Raw genomic sequence first — 12,387 nt, forward strand, 5'->3', positions numbered from 1 at the left:
TCTAGAAACTGAGGATGAAAAGAGGGTTCTAGAAGTTGCATTTGGGAAGCAGTCAGTATAGTAGGAAAGGGAAACTGGAATGGTCTTAGATTATTCAGGACGAGAAACTAAAAGATAACATTCTACCTCTGAGATTCTGAGGAGAAATTATTTCCTTAGCCAAAATTGTCAGTATATCATGAGAGGAAAGAAAGATTTTGAGACAGTTTTCACAGCCTTTACCTCTTCTGCACTCTTTCCCACAAGGCTGTTGGAGAATGTGTTCCAGCAAAATAAGAAAATCATAAGGGTTCTAGGTAACAGAGGATCCTATCCAGGAGAGTGTAAAATGATTCCCAGGAAGTTGATGGTCAGAAATATAGAGTTATAGAAGAACAGTGAGTAGTTTAGGGTATAGAGTCTTAATCTCTAAGATAAAAAAATGACTAATTCTTCAACAATATTGAAAGGATTTTTTTTTAAATGCAAGGCACTCAGTGATAAAAAAGAGGCAGTTAGTAGTAACTTCTGGAAAAAAATAAAAGGAAAGTTAGTCATACATGTCTTAGTCATGCATGTAGTTTTTACTTATCCAGAAATTGTCATACTAGATTGGAAATATGGACTGGATGGGGTAGTACAATAGCTGGTGTCTAAGGTAGAAAGTTATTTAAAAATAGCTCCATATGTGTTATTTAAAAAGAAGGATGTGCTGGCAAGTGATAATTGTCAAGTTATATTGTGTACATGAACAAATGTGTAACAAATCCCATCACTAAGCACAACTATCATGCACCAATAAAAAAAATGTGGAAAGAGGAAAAGTAAAGGAAGATAGAAATAATGGGGGCAAATTTGAAAGCTTTAAAAATACTTATCTTTTTAGAGTAAGGTTAGAGAGTTGGGGAAATAGGACAACTTTTTTTTCTTTTTTCTTTTTGTTTTGTTTTGGTGCTGGGGATTGAACCAGGGCCTTGTGCATGCAAGGCAAACACTCTACCAACTGAGCTATATCCCCAGCCTGGACAGCTTGTTTTTGATATAAGCTATATAGTCTGTCTCCTTTTGACATTTTAAAGTTTCTACTTAATATTTTTATTAAAAAATTTAGATGAAAAATATGTTGGAAAAAAATCCTTTGTGTTACTTGTTAAGAGCATTCTAAAGAACATTTTTTAAAAATTCTTTTTAGTTACATATGACAGTGTCTTTTGGCAGATTATACATACATAAAATGAACTTATTCTATTTAGGATCCCACTCTTGTGGTTTTACATGATGTGGAGTTACTCTGTTCTTATATTCAAATACAAGGGTAGGAAAGTTATGACAGTTTAATTCTACTATCTTTCCTATTCCCCGAAAACTCCCTTCCCTATGTTTTTCTTCTAATCCAGTGGATTTCTATTATTCCCCTCCCCAACTTCCTTTGTTTTGAGTTAGAATTCACAATCAGAGAGAACATTTGGCCTTTGGTTTTTTAGCATTGGCTTATTTCACTTAGCAAGCAGGATATTCTCCAGTTCCATCCATTTACCAGCAAATACCATATTTCATTCTTCTTTATGGCTGAGTAGTATTCCATTATTTATTTATATCACATTTTCTTTATCCATTCATCTGTTCAAGGACACCTAGGTTGTTTCCATAGCTTAGCTGTTGTGAATTGAGCTGCTGAAAACATTGATGTGATTATGTCAGTACTATGCTGTTTTTAAGTCTTTTGGTTATAGACCAGAAAGTTATCCACTGGGTCAAATGGTGGTTCCACACAGCATTTAGTTAGAGGAAATAGTCAAGATTTCCTCTCATGCTGGTTGCCCTTCCCTTGGTGCACTTGGGAATAATCAAGAAAGTGGATTCTATACATTTTTTTTTTTTTTTTTAAATAGTGGGGGAACTTACTGTCCAGTGAAAGAATGAATGCTTTCACTTAAGAGTCAAAGCATATTTGACCAGAGGGCATGTGTGAAGGACAGTAGGTGTCAGTAATTCAGACAGGAGTAGAAGGGGGAGAGGTAAGCATAGATGAAGAACTGAGTTTTTCATCTTATTTCACTCAAAATTGAGTTTCACTTTAAAATGTCCAAATGTGCATTGAACAGCACAGCTCTAGAGGCTACACAGCCAGCACATTTCTGAGACACACCAAACTGACACTATCGCCACAAACTTGATTTGGGAGACCGAGAGTAACTATAAACGTTTGAGGTCAAGTTGGGGGGATATGAGATGAAAAGGTGAAAAAAAAATCAGTTCATCCTCTGTGCTACTTATATTTCAGGGGTTCAGTGGCACTCAGTATTGATGACTAGGGCCATTAGTGACCATAGTATTGATCATTTCAGAAACAGAACATTCTCATTATCTCCAGAGAGTTCTGTTAGACAGTGCTGGCCAAGGGCTTGTCATTTTTCATATTCATGGGACGATTTGGTCAGTGTTAGACTCCATATTGAGCACCATACTCTCACTTCCCCATGTGAAAGAAACTGTTAGTTTAGGGGCTAGTGGCTGGCTCTAATGTTCTGTACTATAGGATTATATGGAGCAGTGATAAAGTGAGTTTGGTGACTTGGTGCACCGTGTGCACCTGCTGACAGATGCAGGGTGGTATGTGGTCAAGGGCATCAGCTTTAGAGGCAAAATAGCTTTTACACCTGGTGGCTTGCTGCTGATGACATTGGGCAAGTTATTTAACTTTCTAAACTGTTTTCTCATCTGTAGAGATGCAATGAGATGCTTACGGTTGTTATGAGAAGGATATTAGGTGAAGTAAATGAAATTTAAAAAGTCAAATACTGAGCACAGTGCCAGGCACTTAGGAGTAAGAAGGAGCTCAGTGGTTGCATTTTAAAATTCATAGTAATGATGATGGTGCCTGTTACTCTTGCTAATGTCATTTCTTCCTTTTCTGATACATGCTTCTTCTTTTTTATTCCTTGGCTCCCTTCAGTTGCCCTGTATCCTCCTTTATTCCTTTCCCTCATGTATGTTTCTTCTGACTTAATGGCCTCAAAGAACTGTTAATGACAGAGTAACCCCAAAATAAAGAATTTGTAGTTTTGTAATTGCTGTAAAGAAAGTGAGCAGTGGGGATAATTGTTATTAAAACAAAATCAAAACCCTAAAAGTATTAACAGAAACATAGAATCTTTGATGAGTATTTATGCAAAGGTGCTGTTATATACAGGGCTAAGGGGTGAAGTTTGGAAATAATTGCCCAGTAGAATTGGGATCTTTGAACTTCACTATATTATCAGTAACTGACTGGTTAGCAAACTATTCTGGAAGACACAGCTGAAAGATCCCTGGTAATTACACAGTTTTACTTATGCAGCAACAAAGGAGAGAGCGAGAAGCTAGAAGGCAGCAAGAACGTGAGCAGCGAAGGAGAGAACAAGAAGAAAAGAGGCGTCTAGAGGAATTGGAGAGAAGGCGTAAAGAGGAGGAGGAGAGGAGGCGTGCGGAAGAAGAGAAGAGGAGAGCGGAAAGAGAACAGGTGAGTCCAAGAGTGCTCTAGCTGTTAATTTGTGAAGATTGTTATTTTGTAAAGCTGGGGGTTTGAGGTAAAATGTACACACATGTGTATGGGTATGCACATATACTATACTACACACACTCAGAACGCTGGACATCTGAAAATGCTGAAGCACATGGAAGCACTCAAATAAGTTGAGTCTCTTGTCTATAAAAAAAAAAAGAAAAAAGAAAAATTTTTCTTCTAGGGTATTACATCTTAGAAAATCCTTGAATCAGCTCAGTGGACTCCAAAAAAATTCAGACTAAGTGAATATTTGATGTATTTGCTTATAAGTTGATATATACATATGTAGCATTAAAAAAGTAACAACTTTGCATGGTTCAGTTATAGGATTTTATTAATAGCATGGATAGCTGTATTTAGAAATTTTGTTTTGTGAACCACTTTTGTAAACAAAAATTGACTATGCCCAGCTTCCTTGCTTTTCTAGCGTTTAAATTAATTGTTCTTTGTTTTGAATTTGAATAAAAAAAAATATGAATGGGGACTGATTTAAATAATATTTGAAATTCACATTTAAAATACTTATAAACCATAGTGATAACTTCCAACTATGTCTAATCTACTGTCCTTGGTACTAATAATGTGCCTCTGGTTTTTTGGAGACTTGATCACTAATGTTTTCATAGGAATTTCAGTGCTACTCTTTTAACTATTACCGTATTGGCATTATTGATCATTTAACTATAGCGTTATATATGTGTCTGTGTGTGTTCTATTAACATTCTGGCCATGTATTTACCTGTGGGCTGCAAAAAGGAGGAAATACCAGCTTTTAAGAAATTACCTAGGAGCCCGGCACGGTGGCCCGTGCCTGTAATCCCAGCAACTCAGGAGGCTGAGGCAGTAGGATCATGAGTTTGAAGCCCGCCTCAGCAAAAGCAAGGCACTAAGCAACTCAGTGAGACCCTGTCTCTAAATAAAGTACAAAATAGGTCTGTGGATGTGGCTCAGTGGTTGAGTGCTCCTGAGTTCAATCCCCAGTAACCCACCCACCTCAAAAAAATAGCCTTCTTAGAGGAAAAAAAAAATGAGGTGATCTCATTTTAATATGAAAATGATGTTATTGAAGGTTAAAAAAATCAAATTAAAAAAAAAGTTGAATTGGAAAATTAGATAACTAATAAGCCTAGTGATTAGAGAAATATGAAATATGGCATATAGAAATATGGCAGTCAATAGGAAATAGAAGTAATGCCCATTGCATAGATATCTTTGGAGATCATGTAATTCCAGTTAGGTGGTAAGTCAACAAAATCCAAATATGAACCCTATAGCTGTGTGACCTGACTTTGCTCTCAGTTCTTTATGCTCTGTGTTTCCATCAATTACTTTCTGTTCCAGTTTTAAAATATAATATAATATATATATATGTGTGTGTGTGTGTGTGTGTGTGTGTGTGTATTATATTTAGTTGTTGATAGACCTTTATTTTATTTACATACAGTGCTGAAAGTCAAACCTAGTGCCTCACACATACTAGACAAGCGCTGTATCACTGAGCTACAACTCCAGCCCTATGTTTCAATTTTTTAAGTGATCTATATCCTCATTTCCTTATCTATAAAATGGAGCAATGATAGTGTGCCTATGAGAATTACATTAATTAATATTTTGAATAAAATTAAAACATTGCTTTAATTTCACTAAACATTTTGGTATTCAAATTGGAGCATTCCTATTCATAAAATTTTATATGTTCAATCTATAATATTAAATAATTCCTATTAATTTATGAAAAATACACTTAAGATATTTTAATTAAAATTAAGTTAAACTGCAGCATATCAATATAGATAGTGTTTTGATTATTGAAAAGTCAATAATTAACATCCTTATTTGATGTTAATCCTTTTAAAAAATCAGTTATTAAAATTATCACTTATGTGTATTATACTTTGGACAAGAAGGTAATCAAAGACTAGTGTATCTTATTCTTTGAATGTATATGGTAGGGAATATTTTGAGAAACAATCTGAAGACTCAAATTATTGGGACAAAATTTAGAGTGTGACTTTTAGAGTGCTACATGATATCCTAGTGTCCTACTCTATGGAAATAATTTCTAAAATAAGAAGCTTTTAACTAGTCTTTTGGGGAAAAATCCTATAATAGGTCATTTGAGAAATAAATCATCTTAAGGAAATATATTCACAATTTAGAATTCACTTGGTCAAATCTAGTAAATCCTTCAATAAATACTTACCAGTTCCTAATACCGAATACTTACCTCATTATTCATTTTTGGTGATATATTAAATATGAGGACATTAAGAACCAACTTTAGCTGGGCACGGTGGTGCACACCTATAATCCCAATGGCTCTGGAGACTGAGGCAAGAGGCTGGGGAATTAAAAGACAGCCTCAGTAACTTATTGAGGCCCTAAGTAACTCAGTGAGACCCTATCTCTAAGTAAAATACAAAAAAGGGCTGGGGATGTGGGTTAGTGGCTGAGTGCCCCTGAGTTCTGGGTTCAATGCCCGGTACACCTCCCCTTCTTCCCCCCACCAAAAAAATTACCTAGGGATAGTTCTCATAATTTGATAGTGACAGGAGAGTATGATGTCAGTACTGCATCATTAATTAGAAGTCATTAGATTTTGTAAATAGCACGTATTCTGCAGTTCTTTTGAAAAAATTCTAAAATCAGCTTTGCTCTGCTTTTCTTTTCTGTTGTAAAATACGTTTTCCATGTTAACAGTGCTATAGGACACATTTCATTCCTAAGTGTGTCTATCTGTATACATTTGTTGTATTCTATATGTTCATTGTACATCAGGAGGACCTTTGTGGTTTGGATAAGATGTGATTTTTCTGTTTGTCCCTGTGGTTTAAAGGCAGAAAACAAATAAGTGTAATAACTTGATCTTTCAAGCTAGAATTTAATTCTGTTTTTGTTCAAAGGAAAGAATGAGTTGGGAGACAGGTCTCTTTTCTCATTTAGATTGGGTAAGCCTGCATGACCATCGCAAAGGCAATTATTGGCATAGTGTGATCATGTAGGGTCAGGCATAAATGAAAGGGAATGATGCTCAAATCAGAACCAGGTATCTTTGCCAGTGACTTTATGGATAACCACACCCCCCCCCCCCACACACACACATACCCCCATTGTTTTTTTTTGCCTCTATGGATATTTACATATGTCATAATTTCTGTATTATCTTTCATTTTCTTAACCAGAATTGTTGGTTAATTTAAACCTCCTTTCAGCCTATACCTATGACTATTTTTATTTTAAGGTATATGCCATGAGAGAAGGAGATGGTCAGCTGTACACACTACAGAAATGTAATGAGGTCCAGCATCACAAAACAAAAACAAACATAACCTGAATATTAGAATAAATTTCTCTGTATGTCCCTTAGTCTGTTCCCCTTCCAGGGTAGGTAGCCTTTTTCACTGTCAAAAAGGAAGGAAACGTCTTTACTTAAAATGTCATTTGCTCTTCAGTGTTATTTCATAACTGTCTCCTATTTGAACCTTACACAAACATGAGAGTTGGGAGGAAATCTTTGATGCTCATTTTTCAAGTGAAGTGACTGAAAAAAAAAAGGAAGGTTGAAAGTGTATAGTAAGTCATAGAGCTGATCCTCCTGGAAGAGGGATCAAGGCTTCGTGATCTCTTTTCCTAATAATAATATAATATGATACGCACCGCAACATTAAAATGCAGTCTTTCCCTCTTTACGTGATGTATTTTGGGTGCATTTACCTGTTAGTTATTCTCTTCTTATAAAAGCCATCTTCATCCCTCACACACTCATACACACACACACACACACACACACACACTTCTGCATGCATCATTTTGAAGAGCTTAGGCCTGTTTATTTGCAGAGAGTTGTCCAAGTCTGATGTTCCCAGACCATGGCTTTCAGAATATAGTCTCCAGGTACCTTCTCTGAATTATCAGAGAAAGCATAAGTCATGTTTCTTTTATGTTAAACAGTTTTTGGTTTTAGGTTTCAAAAATTGACGAGCCATTCTTGTATTAAATCATAATTAGTAAGCAGACTTTTAGTAATTAGAACCTTTTGATTTTCCTAGTTTTAGTTTTTCTGGAGTCTATCATCTATAAGAGGATGGCATCCTCTAAAGTTCTTCATTGTATATGATAGCGGTGTCCCTAACAGAAACGCCTCAGTGACCTTTGTATATATCATTGGAATGTATAAAACTCTTGGGATCTTACTGGTCAATTTGAAGATCTTGGGAAAATCCTTAGCAATAGAGTGTTTTTAGATTAGGTATTTATCACTGAGTGAATTATCACAAAGATGATTGGAGTGGCAGTTCTTGGTGCTCCATGCAGGTTGATCTAATACTTTCCTTTTGGATAAATTGATTGCTGGGTAATTTCTGTGTGACAGGAGTATATCAGGCGACAGCTAGAAGAGGAGCAGCGGCACTTGGAAATCCTTCAGCAGCAGCTGCTCCAGGAGCAGGCCATGTTACTGGTAACGCCCCACCTCTGTCCTGTTCCCTAGCACTAGGACGTGTTTGTCCCTTCCCCAAGTTGTCAAGCTGTGGTGATCGCCAGATCTTTTTGGTTTTGCCTTGGGCAGCCAGGCTCAAATGGATACATCCTTTATGGTCAGACTGCTTGGGTACAGTGCAAGGTGGCTTTTATTTATTCATTTACTTCCCATTAGTAAGTCACTGTTAGGTAGTAACTGTTCTTGTTTAGTAGCTACACAAGGTGTTGAACAGGACTTGACATTCAGCAAACATGCAGCTTATGCTGTAGGATTTATACCTAGTATACATACTACTGAAATCAACATTAAATTGAATTCCCTCATGCTCTCCAATGATGTTATAATTAGCAAGAGCCATCATATTTCTCCACAGGTAATATTCTGTGCAAGATCCCAGCCATTTTGCTGTGTTATAAAACAAGGGAGGCCAGGGCATTGTTTTGGTGGGGGGGAGTCAAGCACAAATCCAGAGAAGAGGCGAGCTCTCCAGTGTCCCATAGATTTAGTGTTATCCTCTCCCTCTCCAAGGAGTGCCGATGGCGGGAGATGGAGGAGCACCGGCAGGCAGAGAGGCTCCAGAGGCAGTTGCAACAAGAACAAGCATATCTCCTGTCTCTACAGCATGACCACAGGAGGCCGCATCCGCAGCTCCCGCAGCAGCAGCCGCTGGCACAACAGGAAAGGAGCAAACCCAGCTACCACACCCCAGAGCCCAAGTCCCACTATGAGCCTGCTGACAGAACTCGCGAGGTATCTTCCTTCTTGCTTGCTTAGACATTGGTCCTGCTGTGGAAAGTAATCTACTGACTGTTCGGAGTAGTACAGTGTTAATGGTAGAATAAGTCTTCTTAAGATCAGCTGATAGTCCACCTTTGTTTTCTAGCTGGTAGAGGATGTAAATGCCCAAGCTCTCCTATCTGGTTTATGCTTTTTCTATAAAGGACCAGGGTACCTTAGTTAACAGATCTTAAGAATTGAAAGCTAAGCTAAGTGAAGATTGATTGTATGCAGAATCATTCTCTAAAATGTAAACAAGAGAAATGGTAGTCTTGGTTTACTGTTTCTCCACAACTAATACCAGGAGGAAGAGTGCCTTTAGGCCTGTATATTACTGAATCAACTGATACTTCTGGGCTAAACCGAACCTCGCATTGGATGCAGCAAAGTACACCCTGTTCTGGGTTGTTGGGCAGGTGGGACTGGTGTGTTTCCACAAGTTGAGTTCCTTCCTGCCTGTAGGTGGCATCCTTCCACTGTGTCTGTTCTCAGAAGTAGCAGTTCTAACAAGTGTTATGCTTGGTCTGAAAGTGTTATGCTCTTTATTTTTTGAGGAATGAAATGGCTCTGTCTGAAATGCCTTTATTTTCTGAGGAATGAAATATGTTTTGGATTCCTGATGATAGTCTTTAAATTGTTGGGTTAGTTGGTTTTGACAGATTTTTTTCCCTCTAGCTTATCATTATGTATAATCCTAAAGCCTTGGGCACAGAGATCTTAGAGGCTGCAGTGCTTAATTTTTATTTTCATAAGTACTTTTCCTAAGTCAAATCCCAGCCCTGCTCTATCTGCCTCTTTTTTTTTTTTTTTTTTTTTTTTTGCCATCAAACTGCCTTTCTCTTTTCATATAGCTGAGGGGAAAAATACCAGAAAGTTTCTTTTTAGAATTCTTCCACTTTCAGACTTTCTTTGACATCTCTGCTTTTCCCTACTAACACAGAATTATGTCTTCTAATTCTCTGCTGCAGGTGGAAGATAGATTTAGGAAAACTAACCACAGCTCCCCTGAGGCCCAGTCTAAGCAGACAGGCAGAGTATTGGAGCCACCAGTGCCTTCTCGATCAGAGTCTTTTTCCAATGGCAACTCCGAGTCTGTGCATCCTGCCCTGCAGAGACCAGCGGAGCCACAGGTAGCAACAGCCAGCTTTTCCGTGGTGGAGGAAACTTGTGTGGCTCGCTGGGCCTTGGGCCTTCTTATAACAGCCACTCTTAGTTTGTTACTAAGTGACAAACTTAAAAAAAAAAAAAAAAAAAAAAAAGATAAGCAAGAGTCTCTAATTGATAGGAAAAAAAGGAAACCTTTTTTTAAAGGATTTTGGTTGAACTTAGTAAGGATATTTAGAGTCAGTAATTTCTTTTTCTTGCCTTCCCTCAGATATGAAATGCCTCCTTCTCTTTCTAAAACAAGAAGACTTTTTAGTTTAATTTTTAGAAGGTTAACATTATAAGCACATGAAGAGAAGAACCAGAACCTTTCTCCCAAGCATTTTAAAAGTGTTTGCTATGTGACCCCTGGCTCCTACCCATTGCTTTGAGTGGACCTTAAGGAGCCAGTGATATTCCTGAAATTCTGTGCAGACGTTTTTGTCTAAATATGCATGTATTTCTTGAAAAGGGCCTTTTATCAGATTCTCAAAAGGTTCAAGATCCCTTTGATTTATGATACAGCAGATTGGGCATGAATTTCTCTGAAGGAGGCCATCTAGGCAACATTCTGCCTTTTCTGGGTGAGGGAGCACCATTGGTCTGAGTGTATATGGTTAAAGAGAAAAGCTGCAGCTGGGTGCAGTAGTGCATACCTGTAATTCTGATCCTTACATGAGGCAAAATGTATTCTAAGCGCTTTTTATTTTTTTACTTTCAGACAGTCTAGTGGTTGAGGCTTCTAGGATCAGAAGTTTGAGGCCAGCCTCTACTACTTAGACTGTCTGAAAGTAAAAAATAAAAAGGGCTGGGAATGCATTCCTTGCCTAGCATGTTGGAAGCCCTGGGTTTAATATCAAGTTGCTATGCTGTAGAACAGCAAAAATTTCCTAGGCCAGAGATATCAGAGAGCCCTGAAACACTAATTTTGCTATCTCCCTGAAAATAGCTGACATTTAAACATTTCTCCCTTGGTACTATGGAATCCAAACTGTTGGGAACTCAGGTTCCTAAGCCTGGGTGTCCTTGTCAGGGGGATTTGTGTGTGTAGGGGACAAAAGTTTGTGTTCTTGAGACAGAAGTAGCAGTAATGTTCTGAAAAACACATTTACTTGATAGCTTTAGAGTGATATACAGTAAATAATCTTCTTGAACAATGCGGGGAACTGCTTCCAGGAGGAGTTAACAAAAAAAAAGAACACAACTGAGGCAAAGACAGTGGTGTGTGGGTGAGGAGGATTTACATGGGATCAACAGTTTGTGAACCCCAGAGGAGCTGGCCTGTCTGCGAGGAGAATAAGGGATGAAAAGGAAAAGACAGGAAAGAGGAAAACAGAGGTCAAAGAAGAGGGGCAAGTTGAGTAGGTTGGATGGTACTTTAACAACTTGGCACTGTTTCCCAGCACAGATAGATTTAAAGAGTAGAAAATAAAAGCTTCAGTTCTGGAAATTAGGCTTAACACAAATGGAAAATCTGTTTGGCCCTAACAGTATAATATAGGAGTTCCTGAGTTATTTCATGATTAGTTTAATTATTGAATAGTTACTTCATGATTAATTAAATGTATGGAAATACTCCTTTCTTCCTATTTTGAAGTTGATTTTGGCTGAAGCAAATACTTATGATGCATTCTTAGGGGGAGAATTTACTTATGTGGGGCTCTTTTAAACCCTATTATTGATTGTAATTTCAGGTAAAAATTTTATTTGTATGCTTTCCCCTGAAAATCTCAAACATGTTAGAAGTCTGGGATTAACCAATAATTGGGATTATTTTAAGCTTACCTGTAAATTGTAGATATTGTACACATGGAGCTAACTCTACATCTTATATATACTTGAGAGGTTAAACAAGTTGTGATTTGGTATTTTCTGTTTTCATTAAATATATTGAGAAAATAGATATGTAGCTAGAATTGTATAAGTTGAATGTGGAACAATTATTTTAAAAGAATAAGGTTTATATTTAGTGAAAATATTTTATGGGTTTTATCAGAGACTGTTTTCCTACTTTAGAAGTACCCAGATAAACTCAGCTGACAAGTATTTGTCACAATTCTTGAATTGCCAAGAGGAGTATTCTAATAGCAGACATTTTAGGGATTTCCCTAGTACTAAATGTTCTTAAAGAAATCACATTCTTCTTTTCAGAACTAGTGTGAAGGTGTATGAGTATTTTAAGCCCTGGGAAGAAATAAGAAAAATTGTTGATGAATTTGCAAAGTTGGCTTTTTTTTTTTAAAGTTATAGTCTTTCAAAACAGGTGGTGGGGTTGTCTTTGCTCATTCAATGTGTTGTATTGTTACTTGGTCTAAAATCTCAACACTGCCAGGTGGTATGAGGAGGACAGTAGGTGGGTTTGCCTAAGCAGTGTTTATCTTGAGATCTATTTTCTGCCTTTCTTTGCCTCTCTAGTATCTGCTTTGACATCAATAAGCATGTAGTCCATTGCCCCACTTCA

The 12,387-nt window shown here is 37.3% G+C and overlaps 1 protein-coding gene across 46 annotated transcripts in view; it reads left to right on the forward strand.

Annotated features, from left to right (window-relative positions):
* The window catches only part of Map4k4 (mitogen-activated protein kinase kinase kinase kinase 4), a 184,446-nt gene that overhangs the window by 137,521 nt on the left and 34,538 nt on the right, over window positions 1-12,387 (forward strand). For 14 of the 46 annotated variants that reach the window (XM_076833221.2, XM_076833225.2, XM_076833232.2 and 11 more), the window contains 4 exons: window positions 3,320-3,481; window positions 7,899-7,985; window positions 8,535-8,756; window positions 9,752-9,913. In XM_076833221.2, the coding sequence (XP_076689336.1) occupies window positions 3,320-3,481; window positions 7,899-7,985; window positions 8,535-8,756; window positions 9,752-9,913 (633 nt within the window). The remainder of the gene's footprint in view (window positions 1-3,319; window positions 3,482-7,898; window positions 7,986-8,534; window positions 8,757-9,751; window positions 9,914-12,387) is intronic. The other 32 variants (XM_076833236.2, XM_076833239.2, XM_076833264.2 and 29 more) reach the window with 3 other exon arrangements.

The sequence above is a fragment of the Callospermophilus lateralis genome, chromosome 14, assembly GCF_048772815.1.
Source record: "Callospermophilus lateralis isolate mCalLat2 chromosome 14, mCalLat2.hap1, whole genome shotgun sequence".
Taxonomy (NCBI): domain Eukaryota; kingdom Metazoa; phylum Chordata; class Mammalia; order Rodentia; family Sciuridae; genus Callospermophilus; species Callospermophilus lateralis.